The sequence below is a fragment of the Nannospalax galili genome, unplaced genomic scaffold (assembly GCF_000622305.1).
Source record: "Nannospalax galili isolate Female #2095 unplaced genomic scaffold, S.galili_v1.0 scaffold505, whole genome shotgun sequence".
Taxonomy (NCBI): Eukaryota; Metazoa; Chordata; class Mammalia; order Rodentia; family Spalacidae; genus Nannospalax; species Nannospalax galili.
Window position 1 is genome coordinate 1,189,773 of NW_008352327.1, and position 19,003 is coordinate 1,208,775.

The 19,003-nt window shown below is 43.1% G+C and overlaps 1 protein-coding gene across 10 annotated transcripts in view; it reads right to left on the bottom strand.

The window, feature by feature from the left end:
* Positions 1 to 4,863, bottom strand: part of Ccdc66 (coiled-coil domain containing 66) — a 46,974-nt gene extending 42,111 nt beyond the window's left edge. For 8 of the 10 annotated variants that reach the window (XM_029554185.1, XM_029554181.1, XM_008849297.2 and 5 more), the window contains exons 1-3: positions 4,795 to 4,863; positions 3,316 to 3,380; positions 2,673 to 2,698 (exon numbers count right to left, since the gene is read on the bottom strand). In XM_029554185.1, coding sequence (XP_029410045.1) covers positions 2,673 to 2,698; positions 3,316 to 3,380; positions 4,795 to 4,805 — 102 coding nt within the window. In that variant the 5' untranslated portion in view covers positions 4,806 to 4,863. The remainder of the gene's footprint in view (positions 1 to 2,672; positions 2,699 to 3,315; positions 3,381 to 4,794) is intronic. The other 2 variants (XM_029554182.1, XM_029554183.1) reach the window with 2 other exon arrangements.
* Between the last annotated feature and the right edge of the window lie 14,140 nt (positions 4,864 to 19,003).

A 19,003-nucleotide genomic window follows, 5' to 3' on the forward strand; every position in this document is an offset into this window, starting at 1 on the left:
CAAACCCAGATCCTTTGCAAGAGCAGTAAGTGCTCTTAACTACTGAGTCATTGGCAAGACATTCTAGTTTTTTAAATATATTTTGTTATTTTTATTTTATGTGTATGAGTGTTATGCCTGCATGTAGGTAAGTGCACCCGTGTCGTGCAATGCCCGTGGGGATAGAAGAGGCCGTCGGATCCCCTGGAACTGGAGTTATGGACAGTTGTTAGCTGCCATGTGGGTGTTGGGATTTGAACCAGGTCTTCTGCAAGAACAGTCAGTGTTCTTAACCGCTGAGACATCTCTCCAGCCCAACATTCTAGTTTTTAAAAAGCCACTTGTGAATCAAGCAAATTTTCAACATACTACTTCTGGCTCAAGTAACTGAAACCTACCCCTCAGCTCATCTCCACTGCTAATCTCTCATGCTCTTCTTTTGGTCATAGGAGCCTTTTCTGTATAACAGGCGAGAATTTTTTCCTCTAAACAGATTATCTCACTCAATCTGCTAAGTTGGTGCTTTCCCTTAACAGATGCTGAAAGCCTCTCATTTCTGTCTCCTTTTCATGGCTCTAACTACAGTCTGTTAGTGCTTCGCCAGGTTCTTCCTAGATGCCATAACTGGCAATTAACAGGTCTTCCTGTTTTGATAGTCTATCTTCCAGAACTACCTACTGCCTTTTCTTAAAAATGCTACTTCTGGGGCTGGAGAGATTACTCAGTGGTTAAGAACACTGGCTGTTCTTGCAGAAGACCCGGGTTTGAATCCCAGCACCCACATGGCAGCTAACAGCTGTCAGTAACTCCAGTCCTAGGGGATCTGACAGCTTCTTCTGACCTCCGGGGGCATTGCACAACATGGGTGCATATACCTACATGCAGGCAATACATGCATACACATAAAAATAATAAAGAAAAAAAAAAGAAAAATTGCTACTTCCCGGGGCTGGAGAGATGGCTTAGTGGCTAAGAACACTAACTGTTCTTGCAGAAGACCTGGGTTGGAATCCCAGCATCCATGTGGCAGCTAACAAATGTCCATAACTCCAGTTCCGGGGGATCCAACAGCCTCTTCTGTCCTTTGCAGGCTTTGCACAACATGGGTGCAGGCAATACACACAGACACATAAAAATAATAAAATATTTTTTAAAAATTGCTACTTCCCTTGTGAAAAATTATTTAATGAGCTGAGCTTGGTGGTGCATGCCTATTCTGGTACTGGGAGGCTAAGGCAGGAAGATAGTGAGTTCTAAGCCAGACTGAGTTGAAATCGCATCTTTAGATGTAAGCCACATCAGTTCAAGGTCCTTGAACACACATTCAAACTCTTCCACCTAAGTTTTATGTCTCCTATTCCCACAAGATACACACCATTCTCCAAATTAGCTTGCATTTCCTAACATGGTATTTTGCTTACTATTTTCTGTGAGTTTGGGAATATAGTTCCCATTTCTTTAACTATAAATCTCTCCTTCATCTTTTAAGTTCTAATTAAATGCCACCTCATTTATGATGTATTTCCTGGTGTCCCCAAATCAGCAAGAGTCACACTTTCCAGTGTCTTTTCCTTTCTAGATATAACCCTCCCCTAGCACTCATATTATTCTTGTTATGTTGCAATTATTTATCTACCAGATACTCTTACCTCTGGAAAACAAGGATGAGCTTTACTGTTTCCCTCTCAGTAAGAGAGCAAATAAAGCCAAAATGGAGCCCAGTGTGGACTAGAATTTTACAACTACAGAAAATCTGTTGGAACATAATCTACTTACTGGAGTTCCAATTTGACTAGGATTATTTTGCCACATTTTAATTACCTCAGAAATACATTTTTAAAAGTCTTCTAAAAATATTTATTTAAAAAGAAAAACCCTAGGGTTGGGAGAGATGTCTCAGTGGTTACGAGCATTTGTGGCTGCTCTTCCAGAGGACCCGGGTTCAGCTCTCAGCACCACAAGGCAGCCGAGCAACTATCCATAAATCCAGTTCCAAGGTATCTGAAGTCTTTTAGCCTCTGTGGACACTGCATATATGGGTGCACTTACATACATGCAGGCAAAGCACACATAAACTAAATAAATAAAATTCTTATTTTAAGAAAAAACCCTGATGGTTTGGTATGTTGTGGTCAATGTACAATAGTTCAGTTCTAAACACCATTTATAGCTTTACTGCCACAGAGGAAAAATGAAGGGAGACTGCAAAAAATCATCGATTTCCTAATAAAGATTCAGTTATGTTCAGGTTATTGAGTAAGAAAAGCAACCTTGACAAATCACTTCCCAAGTGTTTAGTTGATGAGATTAATTCTAATTAATCAAATGAGGCCTTTGTCATAAAACATTTTTATACTATTCTGCTCTTTTACCTACTTCTATCAATATTTATTACATTACAAAGACAATGTTCAAGTTGGGGAGATGGCTCAGTGGTTAAAGTTCCTGCCCTGCAACTGTGAGGATCATGCTTGGATCCCAAAACACACATCAAGGTTGGTTGGGTGTGGGGCTCACTTGTATTTCCAGTGCTTAGAAAGTAGAGACAGGGGCTCTTGGGAACAAGCTGCTTACTAGGCTAGCTATATTAGTGAGCTCTGGGTTCAATTAAGATACTCTCTTAATAAATAAAACCAACGAAAAATGCTATTTTACATGTGAAAAAAAGTAGGGTCAAAAGTCATTTGGCTTACCTTCACAGAAATTTTTGATTTACGCTCTACAAAAGAAAATAAAATTACTAAACTATCAACCAAAAACATAGTAAGGCAGTCACAAAATAAAATTTTAAGTATTGTTTAAGATGCTAGAATAGAAATACTATCCCTGAAAGTGTTAACCTTAAGTACTGCTAGAGTATTCCCACTTTTACAATGTGGTAGTTCAAGTATTAATTTCCATTTCATTTTTATTTTAGTTTTCTTTCCAAGGTAAATTTATAAACAGACTGTGGTGGGAGGCAGACAAATAACTTGATGAAGAAGACTATCAAAGTACAAGAGTTTAAGAATTCATAGTGACTTTAGCAACTATAAATCTAACTTCCTCATTCAAAAGTTTATTTACACTCAAGGAACAAAATTACTTAAACTCTGCCTGTATCATTCATTAGGCAATAAGATAACAGCCATATGTAAACACCAAAACACATGGAATATATTTTATGAATCTGAATACTGAGAGACGTGCTGCCACAATCTGACTTTACTAAGAGAAAGCTTTTTTTGAAGTGTCATTTAAATATCTCTATTACAAGCAAAAAGTCTGGTAAACTACTACACATTTCACATGCAAATTTAAAAGTTAATATTTTAGATTTCTAACAACACAGCATACCATATGGAGACAGTATCAGCTTAGTTTTTCCATCCAGTAATTCAGTTTCAAGCTTTAAACCATCTCTGCAATATAAAAGGTGGTCTGTCATTTTAATAGCAACATTTTAGATAACCAGAAATATTCATGTGAACATTGAAAGTACACCTATTCCTCTGCATACAAGAATTATGTGCAGATTAAAGCAGTTTTGTTTAAGATCTTTAAAGACATAGCTCATGTAGCCCAGGCTAGCCCTGAATTCCCAATCCTTCAGCCTGAACCTCCCTCAAAGTAGTCTTTGAATTTAAAATATTTTCCAATCCAAGAGAAGAAAAATTTTCAGTAATGTCATTTTTAAGCGGAAACTTAATTTTTGCTATTGGTAAGCAATAAATGAATGAGTGCAGTTATTACACTACCCTTTAACTTGTAGCTCTATACTAAAAGTATCATGCACTTACCAAAATTACTAAGTTAAAAGGGCAAGACATATTAATTTCCATTTATTAGTTATGTGATGATCTCATAACTACCATATTCTACGGAGGGCTGGGGCACCAGAAAATAAGTCTAACAATGTCACCAAGGTTATCAACTGTTTAAGCATAGACTTCCACCCTATTTGGTATACTTCAAGTAATTTAGTGACTTTCTTGTTCCTATCACAATAAATGTACCACGAACTTTGACTAATAGTTTGTATGTGCGACTCAAAAGCACAGGCATGAAGAAACAGTGAACACTACCAACAAAACCTGTATTCTCTGTTAGGTCCTCAATAAAAACGCCACTGAAAACAAAAAATAGCCTTCCGCACAGTTCACTCTTTCAGTGGAGGACGGGGGACAGTATGGATCAACTCACAGTAACTTCGCAAAGTGAGGTTCAAGAGATAAAACCAAACCAAGCAGTCATGAGAGAGGGAGGATGAGAAAGGTCTGACTAGTAACTCCAAATTTACAGTGTTGCTTTGGTGGAGGAACTCAAGATGCTTCAACCAGCTAAAGAAAACACCTCCAAGAAACAGGTTCAGGCTAAGGGTTTCCCTGGAGCAGGATTATTGGCAGCTCGTGTTCACGTGAGCGAAACGAAATAAAGCCAGGGGGAGGGCGGACGGAAGGCAGCGTCTCAAATGGAACTGTCAAGTACTCGAGGGGCAGGCTGTCCGGTGTAGGCAGTTCCCAGATGAGAACACAACACTCTTCCGCGGGACCTGCAGCTCTTCCCCAGCAGCACCAGCTCGGGTCCCTCACGAGGTCCGAGCGGTCTCGGCGCCCCGCGGGACCGGTCCACCCTCCCCGGGCTCGGGAGCCGCAGCCGGCCGCGGTGCGGCCAGGCGGCCCGGGCCTGCCGGGAACCTCCGCTGCGCTGCGCTCCGGGACGAAATCGCGCTAGTCCTGCGAGCTCGTCCGGGCCACGGGCCGTGGCTGAGGCGCCGGGCTCGGTCCTCCGCGTCTCCACCCCCCGCTGCCCCATTCCGCACCTCCCTCAGCTTACCCCAGGTTCATGGCCTCACGCCCCCTCAGAGGGTCTCCCAGGCCGCTGTGTACCCAGGCGCTGCTCAGCAAGCACTACGCCGATTGGATCGTGGGACCGGCGAGCGGAGACGACGGACCAATCAGAGTGGCGCATGCTGGCCGGTGCGTTGGGCGCGCCGGCCTCTGGGACGCGAGTCACGGGGGAGGTGTGCGGTAGCCTAGGCTCTCCCCGAGCCTTCCGGGAAGCGCCTCGGCGTAAGGTGAGGTCTCCAAATTCGGAGACACTGAAAGCTCAACTGTCTTATTTTACGTGTCCACACAGCGTTGTTAGTTCAAAACAGTTGAGGGACTGGGGATCCAAGGCTCAGAGGGGGCGGGGCTTGTCGCTTGGTTTGACCCTGGCGACGAGCCTGTCGAAGGAAGCGCTTTAAATAGCCACATGGACCTAAGCGGGCAGGTGCCGTCTACGTCTAACAATCTTGTCTCTGAGGCAGAGGGAGGTAGAGTGGCCTAGGCCACTGACCGCTGAACAATGTAACACCACAGTCGGTATCCCTGTCCCATGTATACGTGTGAATGACTCCTATTCAAGCTGCAAGTCTCCATCTAAATGGAAAATAAAGTCCTTCTGGAATCCCTCATTGGGTAGATTAGGAGCCTTTCCATCATGTCACGCAATGCTTTTGGGATTCTGTTCCAACGTGAGCTTCAGAGAGAGAGAGAGCTATTTGATCTCTTGTACACTTAAAAAAAAAAAGATTTATTTTCTGTATATGAATGTATTGCCTGCATCCATTGTAAGTGCACCCGTGTCATGCAATACCCGTGGAGGTCAGAAGAGGGCTTCGGATCCCCTGGAACTGGAGTTATGGTTGTTAGCCGCTATGTAGGTACTGGGAATTGAACCCAGGTTCTCTGCAAGAGCAGCCAGTGCTCTTAACTGCTGAGCCACCTCTCCAGCCCTGTCTAGTAGCCGCAGCACCCGACCCTGCAGCATAAACAGTATTTATTAAATGAATGGCTAGCAAAATCAGTGCCAACAATGGCCTGTATTAGATCTGGCCAGGTGCTCAGTGTCCCTAGATTATACTGCAGCTGCTAAGATCTCAAGAGTTTATGTATCTGCTTGTCCGATTTTGTTAAACTACAAATGATTAAAAATGAGGCACATTAAAGTCTCATGGTACACTCAGAGAAAACTCAGATCTTTTCATCATTTGTACTCTGTAAGATACAGTTAAATAAGCATAGGTTTGGCCTAGTAGATTTAAACAAAAACCAAGCTGGGTGGTGATACTGGTGATCCCAGCTCTTGGGAGGCTGAGGGAGGCGAAAAGAATTCAAGACTAGCCACTTGTACATAAGACCCTGCCTCAAAAAAAGGGTTTCAAAAAAGGCAGAAATGGAGGGGGAAAGGGAAGGAAGGATGAAGGGAGAGTACATTTGACAGTGTTTCAAGGGATTCTACTACAGGCATGGTGGTATTTGAGTGTAATTCCAGCACTCAGGAGTAGTTCAAGGCCAGCCTGGTCTACAGAACAAGTTCCAGAACTTCTTGTCTTTATTTTTCATTTTACTTATTTTTTGGTCTTTTTGAGACAGGGTCTCACTGTAGCCCCAGCAGTCCTGCAGTCCTGGAACTCAGTATGTAGACCAGGCTGGCCTTGAACTCACAGAGATCCACCTGCCTCTGCCTCCCAAGTGCTGGGATTAAAGGCATGTGCAACCACACCGGGAACATGTCTTTAAAAAAAAAAAAAAAAGCCCCATGTGGTGGTACAGGCCTTTAGTCCCAGCACTCCGGAGGTAGAGGCAGACAGATCTCTGTGAGTTCATGATGGATCCAAAGCCCCCAGAATAATGGATTTAAACTAAAATCCCCCAGGCCTGAGAAAAACTGTACAAGGAAGTAAAAATGAAAAATAATTCTAAATGCTAAGAACAAGCTGAGCTGACCTTTTTCATGCTCCTCTGCCCAAGTTGGAAATCATCCCAGAAATTCCCCCTACCTCTGCTTGGCACATAGCCACCGCTTTTCTGCTTGGCACATAGCCGCCGCTTGTCTTTAAAAGAAACCTGTGAACTGAGCTCTGGGCTTCTATCCTCCGAGTGAGGTGGGAGTCCGTTTTGCAAAACGCCAATAAATCCTCATGCTTGTTGCATCTCCTGATTTGAGGACTGAGTTATTGGGGTGCAACCTCCCGTGAATGTTGGGTACCCAAGTCTGGGGGTCCAACAGAATAAAAGAGTTATGTAATAAACGATGCTAACACAACTATCAAGTCACAAAAACAAAGTAAGCCTCTACCTCATGCAACGTAAATTGTTTTGTTTTTTAAAAAAGACTCAGCTACAAAGCAAAACCAAAATAGTGTAATATATGAACACCCAGGGTATGCATGACACAGAGGTGAGGCACAGCTTCCTGGTGGAAACTGGAACTCCAAAAGCTTTGGTACATTTGAACACAAATGAATGAAGCCATTTCTCTGGGAAGGATACCAGGTACAAAGAAAACACGGTTGAAAAGTCTGTGGTGTGAAAGGTGAGAGTTAGTGTCCCTAGCATGCAACAAGCTCTTCCAAATGGACAGGGGTGAGACAACTGTCTGCCAAACCAGCCTGCACTGCCTGCCTGCTGGCCACTTGCTCTGTTTCCATCTTTCTATCTTGAGGAGTCGTCTCATCTTTAGACAGAGTTCAGAATCTAAAATGGTATTATTTCATAGCTCTTTAGCTGTTAAAGGTTAGACAACGGTGACTTCACTGGTGACAAAACAGTTATCTTTCCCTGCCCGTCTGAGAATCAAACATTCCTCACCTCTTGGCACCTTTTGAACTGAAAGAAGAATGCTCTCATTCATTGCTTTTCTTTCCTTATTCTTCTGTTAGAGATTGCTTGCATGTTTCGATGAAGCCCTAAATTTTGTGTTTGTTTTAAATAAAACTCAGTGCTGCTTTGCTTTGCAGAGTAATTCCCTGTCTCAGTTTCATAGTTTAAGATGAGGTTTGTTAGTCACAGTGGGCCGGTCTTTTATTTAGAAAATTTATGCTAGGTTTGAAAAGAAAAAAATAATGACCCAGAGTTGGCAAGACAGGAGGAAAATAGAACTTCATCATGTGTCTGAGACTATACTCACTATGGCCAAGAAAGAACTATTTTAATTCAAACTCTGCTTTCCTTTCCTAAAATATTAATCTAGACTGAAGGCAATGTGTGCTGAAGCTGCCTCTACTGAAACCCAAATTTATAACCCACAGAAATTCCAGGGACCTGTCGTGCAAAGGGCTGGACAGAAACATCAGTTTTCTTTAAAAACAATCTAGTGAGAAAAAACAGATAGTGTTAAAGAATATCTGCTCTAGTCTGAGTTTCTTAACAAGTGCCTTATTCTGGAACCTCAATTTCCTCATTTGTAAAATGGGAAGGAAATTAGTATTTACTTAACAGAACTGTTTTGGAGATAAAATCAGAGAATGTACATACTCCTGCCAAGAGCCTGGCTTATCGTAGATCTCAGCAAACATGCCTTGTTATTATTTTGTTCTTCTAGAAAGCCGTGAGGCCTGGGTTAGGACAGTGGCTGCATTCCCACCTCTCTTTCAGGCCACTCTCCCTCTGCTACTCAATACAGAGAGCCCACAGAGATGTTCAAAGTGTCTCTCAAATATCTGGATGTCACAGAAGAGCCTTGGTTGAGTCTCGATGGTGGGCGAAACTCTGTGTCTCCACTAGAGGTTTTTGTTTATTTGGTTTTTGTTTATTTGGGGATTTGGTTTGGGTGGGTTTTTCTGTCTCTTTGTTTGTTTGTTGTTGGCTTTTTTGAGATAAGGTTTCATGTGCCCCAGGTTGCTCTCAAATTCACAAAGTAGCTAAGGGTAGTCTTGAACTCTTGATCCTCCAGCTTCCTCCTCTCATTCACTAGTTTTAATGAGTTCCGTTTCATATAAAAGGGATTTGATAAGCTTTCCCTTCAAAAACTATAGGTCCTTTACATCTGTGAGTGATTACAATTCCATAATGCTATAGGTGTTCCATCTTTTTGTGTTAGCCTTGGCCTTTAAGGCTGCACTATCCCTCCAGCCCTAGGTGTTCCATCTTTTTAAAGCAAGCCTCCAAAATTTTAGTAACTTTCCTAATTAACCATCCTTGGACACATGATCCCCGCTGAGAGAAAGCAATCATTACAAAGCCACATGTGTCTTGCCTCGGCTTTCTTTGATATGTTCTACCTCTGAGAGATGCTTCTATTTTAAGAGTCCAAACAAGAAAAGGACAAGTAAGTTGCTGTTTCTGTGGACACAAGGCTACAGGGACAGCATTGAGAGGCAGGCTGAGAGGGTGTTTTTTGGTGAAACTGCTAAAATGACAGCTCATCGCTGCTTTTTTAAAAGAACAGTGGCTGGCATTCCCTGTCCTTGGCTGGTTACTGTCCCTAGGAGGCTGTTTTCTTCCCTCCATGTGTATTTTCCAGGCAAGGATGAGTGGCTCAGTGAGTGACCTCAACTGGAAGTCTTTGCCCTGACTCAGGGCTTCAGCTCCCTCCCCAGGCCCTCCACCCACTGGGGAAGCCAGGCCTGCTGATTAACCAAAGCACAGCAGTCTTTGGACCCCTCCCTGTGCAGACATGGAAGGCGCAGGACTGATGCCTCTGTAGGAATAAAGGAATGGCTGTTGAGACTGGTCAGCTCTCAATGAGCCTTTTGTGCAAATAAATTCCAGAGGTTTCATGACAGATGACTGCAGGGTGGGCTTCCCCAACCCCATAGTTATGGTCAAAAGGTTGCTGTTTCAGTCAGCCTGGCATTCTTCCAGAAAACTCTTGGCTATATGCAATATGGATTTCAGACTCAGCAATCAGTGAACTTAGCAGACTGGGGAAAAGGAGGTAGAAAAAGGCCAATGAAAAACCAAGAGGCTCTCATTTTTAATGAGTAAAAATCTTTCTCCCATAACCCCTTGGTGACAAAATAGTTCAAGACTCAAAAAAAACTTGAGCCGGCATGGATGGAGCTCCACTACAGGTATTAACCCTACGATTAGAAGATGAGCATCGGTTATATGAAGAACCAATAACAGGGACTCCTGGTATATCTGATTGGCTAATTAAATTCCCCTCAGCATGGGCTGAGACAGGAGGCCCGGGACTGGCATCCAACCAACCTCCAATAATGGTTACTCTAAGACCATCTGTAACCCCGGTTTCAATCAAGCAATACTCTATAAGCAGAGAGGCTCAAGAGGGAATTAGACCCCACATTCAAAGACTCTTACAAATAGGCATACTCCACCCCTGTCAGTCACCTTGGAACACCCCACTGCTCCCTGTAAGAAAGCCAGGAACAAATGACTACCGACCAGTCCAAGACTTAAAAGAAGTCAATTGGAGGATAGAGTATATACATCCCACTGTTCCAAATCCTTACAATCTCCTGAGTACCTTGCCTCCCAGTCACAGGTGGTATACTGTTCTTGACCTGAAGGATGCATTTTTCTGTCTAAGATTGAGCCCGGCTAGCCAGCCCATTTTCGCTTTTGAATAAAAAGACCCTGAAGCTGGAATATCGGGGCAACTAACCTGGACATGACTTCCCCAAGGGTTCAAGAATTCCCCTACTCTGTTTGATGAAGCTCTACACCATGATCTGGCTGACTTTCAGGTAAGAAACCCACAGATTATGCTTCTTCAATATGTGGATGACCTCCTCTTAGCAGCTGAGACAGAAGCTGGCTGTCTGCAAGGTACGGAGGCTCTCCTACTGAGACTGGGGGAACTTGGATACCGGGCCTCAGCAAAGAAAGCCCAGATCTGCCTACAAGGAAAAAAGGCTGCAGATTGGGACAGGGGGTATTCTTGGGGAATTAGACTATATAAGGAACGGGTAGATGATGGCCTCCTTTTTACTATTAAAAGAGATATCTCCTCCTACCCGACAGCCATAGGTCCCAACCCCATCCTGCCTATTCAGAAACCCATCCCCAATTACCCAAATCCCTTGCTAGCCTCAATACCTGAAGCCACCTCACAGCACCTCCCCAACCCTTTTTCTGGCACTTCCCCTGCCTATATTCTGTCAAAACAGACTTCCAGCCCCCCGAATCAAAGAGTTTTGCCTACGGGGGATCGACTGTTCAATTTAATTCAACGAGCGTATAAGGCCATTAGACAGACAGACCCAAACCTGACTGAATCTTGTTTGGCGGCAGCTCCCCCTTATTATGAAGGAATAGCCATCCAAGGGACATTCAATAATACTACTTCCCCCGATCAATGCCACAGGGAAAATCCCCACCCTCTGACTCTCCCCGAAGTTTCAGGGTCTGGGCTCTGCTTGGGAAACCCACCTTCAACCCACACTGACCTTTGCAACTCCACTATTTCTGTACCCACAGAGGAAGGGAACTATTATCTCTTACCTCCACAAGGAGCTTGGTGGGCATGTAACTCTGGGTTAATTCCCTGTGTAGCTAGTATGGTCCTTAATACCTCTCAAGACTACTGTGTCCTGATTAAGCTCCTGCCCCGAGTATTTTATCACCCCGCAGATTCCATAGAACAGTTTTATGAACAAAACCCAGGCAGATATAAAAGAGAGCCTGTGTCTCTGACCCTAGCAATACTTCTGGGAGTAGGGGTGGCAGCAGGGATAGGAACTGGAACGGCGGCCCTAATACAGGGACCCTAATATTATGCAGATTTACAGATGGCTGTAGATGAAGACATTAGAGCAATAGAACAGTCAATTACCCTCTTGGAGAAATCTCTAACCTCCCTCTCAGAAGTAGTATTACAGAATAGGAGGGGGCTAGATCTGCTTTTCCTCAAAGAAGGAGGACTTTGTGCAGCCCTAGGAGAAGAATGTTGCTTCTATGCTGACAACTCAGGGGTCGTTAAAGATTCTATGACTAAACTTCGCCAAAGATTAGATAAAAGACAAAAAGAACGTGAATCCAAACAGGGATGGTTTGAAGGCTGGTTTAATAAAAGCCCCTGGTTAACTACCTTAGTATCCACCCTAATAGGTCCCCTGGTAATTCTTCTCCTTCTTTTAACTTTTGGACCATGCATCCTCAATAAACTGCTACAATTTATCAGACACCAATTATCAGTAACTCAGGCTCTGGTTCTTATTCAGCAATACCATGCTTCAAAAGGAACAGAAGATCTATAGATTTTAGGATTAAAATCTTACTATAAGAAAAGGGGGTGGGAATGATGGATCCAAAGCCCCCAGAATAATGGATTTAAACTAAAACCCCCCAGGCCTGAGAAAAACTGTACAAGGAAGTAAAAATGAAAAATAATTCTGAATGCTAAGAACAAGCTGAGCTGACCTTTTTCATGCTCCTTTGCCCAAGCTGGAAATCATCCCAGAAATGCCCCCCTACCTCTGCTTGGCACATAGCCGCCGCTTTCTCTACTTGGCACACAGCCGCCGCTTGTGTGGTTTTAAAAAAAGCTTGTGAGCTGAATACTTCACTTCTCCTTATGATTAAGGTAGAAGTCCATCTATAGATGAATAAACCTCTTACTTGTTGCATCTTCTGGTTTGAGGACTGAGTTATTGGGGTGCGGCCTCCCGTGGAAGTTGGGTACCCCAGTCTGGGGGCCCAACATTCAAGGTCAGCCTGGTCTACATACTGAGTTCCAGGTCAGCTGGTGCTACAGCTGGAGACCTTGTCTCAAAAAGACCAAAAAAAAAAAAGTTATTTTTTTCCTTATGCATACAAAAAGGCTAAAAGTACTTGACCCATATGTTGATAGCAGTATTTCTGGGAAATAGAGTGATGTGAATTTGAAAGTATTACTTTTTGTATGTATATGTATGTATGTTTTATAGTGTACATGTATATATGCATGCACACATGTGTGAGACCCAGAGGTTGATGTCAGGTGTCTCCACTTTGTATATCAAGGTAGGATTTCTCACTTGAACCCAAAACTTGCTGTGCCAGACAGCTTCAGTTGCCAACTTGACACAGTTGGATAGAGGGAACCTCAGGTGGAATTTCCTCCATTGGATTGGCCTGTGACCACATCTCTGGGGCATTTTCTCGATTGTTAAGTGATGTTGCAGGGCCCAGCCCGCTGTGGGCTACTCCTAGGTTGTATAAGAAAGCAGACTGGGCACAGGCCAGGGGAGCAAACCGGTAAGCAGAGTTCCTCTGTGGTCTGTGCTTCAGGTCCTGCTTCCTGGTCCCTGCTCTGAGTTCCTTTGTGATGTACCTGAGAGATGAAAGGTAAAATAAACTCTCCCCAAGTTAGTTTTGGTCAGTGTTTTTTTATCACAGCAATAGAAAGTAACTAGAACACGTGCCAGTTTGACTTATCTCGTTACAGAGTTTGCCCTACCACCTCAACAGCACCAGATTATAGGTGGACCACCATTGCCACCCAGCCTTTAGGTGGATGCTGGGATACAAACTCTAGTCTGCATGCTTCAACAGCAAGCTCATTACCTACTGAGCCATCTTCCCAGCCCCCTAAAATTATCTTCTATGGCTTTTTATTTTAGAAGCAAGTTGCCAATCAATAATTATACATTATCAGAACTGGAGAAATGACTCAGTGTTAAGACCACTGGCTGCTTTTGCAGAGGACCCACAGGGCAGTTAGCAACCATCTATAACTCCAGTTCCAGGTGATCTGATGCCCTCTAATGACCTCTGCCACAGGAATTCCAAACATGGAGGTACTTACATACATGCAGGCAAAGCACTTGTTGACATAAAAGCATAACTCTCATGTCATAGGGGATAAGAGATAGTTTATTCTGGAGCCAAATATGAGTGACTGTGGCCCGGGAACACAGATTCAGGTTACCCCAGATTCCATGTTCCAGCGTGGTAATAGCTGTCTTACATTGTTATAGTAACAGAACAAAGAAAAGTCATAAATCAAGACACTTTTCAAATACATTGGAGGATACATGCAGTAGGTGGGTTGCAGCAAAGCTGGAGGGTCCTTACTATAGGTCTCAGATGTTATCTGATGACATTCTTAGCTTTTGGATTGGTGAGACCTGGTGGTCTGCTGTTAATACGTTCTAAAAGGTTTTTATCTGTTAGTCACAGGATGTTAGATCAGAAACAGAGGTGGGTAAGGAGTGGCTGTTTAGGGGGCTAAAGATGGCCCGAGATAAATGATAGTGAGACCCTGTACCTGCAACATTCCAAACTCTCCACAGTCTCCAGAGTGATAATCAGTTGGTCAGCCTTGCAGGAAGTTCAGTTGAAGGTGCAGTTCATTAATGAATTAATGAACTTTTATTATTTTTATTTTATGTGTGTGAGTATATTGCCCGCATGTGTATAAGTGCACTCTTGTTATACAGTGCCTGCAGCAGTCAGAAGAGGGTGTCAGAGTTCCAAACACTGGAGTTAAAGATGGTTGTTAGCCATATGGATGCTGGGGAACTGAATCCGGTTCCTCAGCAAGAGCCCTTAGTGCTCTTAACTAATGAGCCATCTCTCCAGCCCCTAGTTAATTTTTAAAAGAATTATGCATTGCAACCTCTTTTCCTTTTTTCTTTTCACCCCCATCCCTCCTTCCCCTCTTCCTCTCCAAAAAAAAAAGATTATTAAATGCTTGACAAACCTTTAACATTTTTCTTATATACTGTATAGTAGAAATTTGTATTTTAACATTTTCACATTGTAATTCAACGGATGTGTTGTGCAAACATCATCCAAAACTTCCACCCCAGGCAGAAACTGTACCTATTTAGCAATAACTCCTCACTCCTCCCCGAATCCCTGGTAACTTCTAATTTAATTTCTGTCTGCATGAATTTGCCTACTCCAGGTATTGCATATAAATGGAGTCATACTTGTTCTTTTGTTTGACTTCTCTCATTTAGCATTCTACCTACAAAAGCTCACCAATGTTGTGTATATGAAAACTTCTTATCTTTTGGGTAGATGGGAGAAGGTGTTAGGGATTTAACCCAGGGCCTTGTACATGCTAGTAGGGAATTTTTGGTTTTGTTGGATGGTGGTATGTATTTTCAACAGTTCATTTCCTGTGTTTTAGTCTTCTGTCCTACAGGCATGTGCTTTACCACTGAGCTACACCTCTAGCCACTAGAACTTTTCTTCTTATGACTGAGAAATATTCTATTATATATATTTATGTTTATCCAGGCATCTGTTGATACGCATTTGGTGGTTATTACGAATAATATTGTAGTGAATGCTAATGTGCAACTGTCCGGCAACCCTTGTTTGCAATTTCTTTAGCATAAATTTAGAAGCTGGGTCAGATTATAATTCTATGGTTACATCACAGGAGGCAGGGGCAGGTGGACCTCTGAGTTTGAGGCCAGCTTGGTCTACATAGCAAGTTCTAGGCCAACTAAGGTTACAGGAGGACCCTGTCTCAAAAAGACCAAAAGGGAAAAAAAAGCATTTAAGTGGGGACTAGAGTTTTGAATGGCCTCCCACATCATTTTTTGACTCTTAAAAGATACATCAGTCCCCCTATGCCCTACCATGGTACTAGCTCTGAAAATAGTTAAAGAATTTGCTTTGTATGACAGCAATCTGGATTTGTCTGTTTCCTCATGGTATTCCTTACCTTGTTCCTCTATCCTCCTACTCTCTTAGAACATTCAAATGAAACGTTTTGACAGTAATCTAAGATAACAGTTTGCAGTTCACTGTGCCACTATCATGTCAAGTTGTCGTACTATTTATCTGGCCAAGTTTGATGATTTAAGATGGAGGCTGTCCTACCCCTCTATTATAAACATTTATGTTTCCTTTGGGGGCTGAGACTTTGGCACTATGTAAATATCCTGCTCCCTAACCTTTTACTTAATAGAGAATTTTTCTTTTTTCTTTTGTAGGGTTCTGTTTCTCAATAATTTATCTCTTATATTTTTATATTCCTGTCTGGTTACCTATTCACCAAGGGCAAGAAACTAGTATAAAACTTCAGTAGTAGTAGTAATTCAGTAATTGTGTAGTTCAGTAATTGTGGTCAGTCTGGATTGTCAACTTGACTGGATCTGGAATCACCTAGGAGATAAGCAAGCTTCTGGGCAAGTCTATGAGAAAGTTTCTAATTGAGTTATTTGTGGTGGGAAGACCCACCCTAAACATGGGCAGCTCACCCTGGCCTGGGGTCCTGGACTGAATAAAAAGGAGAAAGGAAGTTCAGTATGACTATTGCATTTCTCTCTGCTTCCTGACTCTGTCAGCAGTGTGAACAATTGCCTCATGTTCCTGTCACCATGACTTTTTCACCATGATAGACTGTACCCTCAAACTGTGAGCTAAAATAAACACTTTCAGGTCAGGCCTGGTGGCACTTGCCTTTAATCCCATCACTCAGGAGGCAGAGGCAGGCAGATTTGAGTTTGAGGCTAGCCTGGTCTACATAGTGAGGTCCAGGCCAGCCAAGGTTACATAGTGAGACCTTGTCTCAAAAACCAAAAATAAACACTTTCATCCTTAAGCTGCTTTGGTTGGGTATTTTGTCTAAGCATGGAGAAAAGTAATAGAGTGGTCTGACTAGTATATGGAAAACCCTGGGTTTAATACACAGGTCCACAAAACAAAACAGAACACAAAAACCCCTCTTTACCCTCCATGCTTATTGTAATAATGGAATCAAAAGTCAAGTTCCCAGGCATAACATTTTTAATAGCCTATGCTTCTTTCTGTTCTGTTATTTTCCCAAGAATTCAGAAAAATGCTGTAAATCTTGGTTATTCAAAAGTAGTGAGGTGACGGACATGGTGGCACATACTTTTAATCCCAGCACTCAGGAGGCAGAGGCAGGTGGATTTTTTTAGTTCAAGGCCAGCCTGGTCTACGTAGTGAGTTCTGGGCCAGCTGGGGCTATAGGGAGATCCTGTCTCAAAAAAACCAAAGGGAAAAAAAAGTATGTGAGGTTCAGAGATTCTGAAAGCACACCCTTCATTCATATGCAGTGTCAATTCCTCTGGTCTATGTATATGGAGGGTCTCATAGACTGTAATCTCACCCCAAACTGTTCCTGGGGAGGGTCCTTGGCTCATACCAAGTGCCTTCAAGGCTCCTAAGAGCATTTGAGGTGCACAAGCTAAAAGTCCCCTGTGGATGAGGAGAAAAGTGTGCCCTGGATGTTCTATTGGGGGCAGAGTGGGACTTATCAAAGCTTTGGAGACTGCCTGGCTTCAGGCCCTAGCTCTGTTGTCACGAGCTGTGTGGTCTTGGTACTTGTCTGCTTTTAGTCTGTTTTTCAGTATAAAAGGCATGGATACCAGTGCTCTGTCTCATGTGGTTATTATGAAGATTAAATGTGTTTAATATACACGAACCCCTTAAAATAGTGCTATGTGTTAGCAATAATTGATATTGTTACCAAAGCAGTGCTGTGTGAGTCCAATGACTCACAAGATTTTAGATTAACTGATTTCTTTTCTCATTTAAATTGCGAGAAGTGTACAGATATTTAAAAAATATTTTATTTTTTTTGTGTGTGTATGACTGTATTGCCTGCATGTGTGTTAGTGCACCTTTGTCATGCAGTGCTCTAGGAGGTCAGAGAGGGCATTGGATTCCCCTGGACCTGGAGTTATGAACAGTTGCTAGCCATATGTGGGTGCTGGGACTCGAACTCAAGTCCTCTGCAACAACAGCCAGTGCTCTTAACCACTGGGCCATCTCTCCAGCTCCACAGATCTTAAGTGTATGCAAATCTAATCATTTGAGGAGTATGAGTAAACATAAACACCCATTTCACTACTATTTAAATCAAACATAAAACATTTTTGTGACTTCAGAAAATTCTTTTAATCTACTTTTGTAAATACCCATCCTTTCTATAGACATCACTGTTCCGACTTCTATTGATAAAGAACCAAAGGCTATGTCAGTATTAGCTTAGCCTGTTCTATAAATTCACATCAATGGGATCATGCAGGATATAGACTTTTGAGTCTGGCGTCTTTTTATCCAGCCTCATAGTTGTGAGTTCGTCTTGCTGTGTGAGCACAGGTATCATTTTAATAGTCTGATAGGCAGTGGGAGGGTCAGGAGTGGTCAGTATCTTTGCTTCTGCCAGGAAAGTTACACCTTTTCACAAGCAATCCCTATGGATGCTGCTGTTGGCTTCTATGGCTTTCTAGTCTGGCAGATTCACTTAAAAAACTTTTTGTTTTATACGTTCAGTGTTTTGCTTGCATTTATATAAGTGTACCTATCTGTGCAATGCCCATGGAGGCCGGAAGGGGTGTTGGATCCCCTGCAAGTTATTAGGGTTTCAAACAGCAGCAGCTCCCCGCCCCCCCAACAGGGACCTGTGGACTTTGGATTTTCAAGCCTGAAAAAAGGAACTGAGCTGATAAGCACCTTGGCCTTTGAAGTCAAGGGAAGCAGATTCTTCTAAGAGGCAGCCTGCCTTTCCTCTGATCTCCGAAGACAAGATAAGCAGATTCTGCCTGTTAACTACAGATTTTAGGAGCTGTTTTAGTACAGCAGCTTTTCCCTTGTCTTAGGAGGACAAAAAAGTAAACACATCCTGACCTAGATCCTGGCTGGCAGATGGAACAGAGCCAGGTTTACAAGCCCTGCTTTTCCTGCCCCCCCTTGATTTTTCCCAAAAAAACTCCCCCCCATACCCTGAAGACCCCGTATATAAGTCCCAGCTCACAACCCATGGGCTGACTGATAGGTAGAGAATGGGCGGGAGCGAGCAGGCGGGCAGAGGAAGGCACCGAGGCACAGATGGAATTCTCAGTGGGACACAGATTTATTTTGCACGGGGCACCTTTCCCTCGAGAAGGGAAAGATGTCGGCGGAGGGAAAGAGGGAAGGGAAGGGAAGGGAAGGGAAGGGAAAGATGTAAAGATGTCAGAGAAAGATGTCCACGAAGGGAAAGATGTCCGGGAAGGGAAGGGAAGGGAAGGGAAGGGAAGGATGTCAGGGAAAGATGTCCGGGAAGGGAAAGATGTCAGGGAAGGATGTCAGGGAAGGGCAGGGAAAGATGTCAGGGAAAGATATCAGCCCACGGGTTGTGAGCTGGGACTTTATATATGGGGGCTTTAGGGTGTGGAAGGGGGGAATGTTTGGGGGAGAAATCAGGGAAGGGGAAGCAGGAAAAGCAGGTAGGATTAGGGTCTGGAAGTGTTTACTTTTTCCCTCTTAAGAAAAGAGAAAAGCTGTTATGATAAACAACTTCTAAAATCTCTGGTTATCAGGTAGAATCTGCTTATCTTATCTTTGGAGGTCAGAGGAAAGGT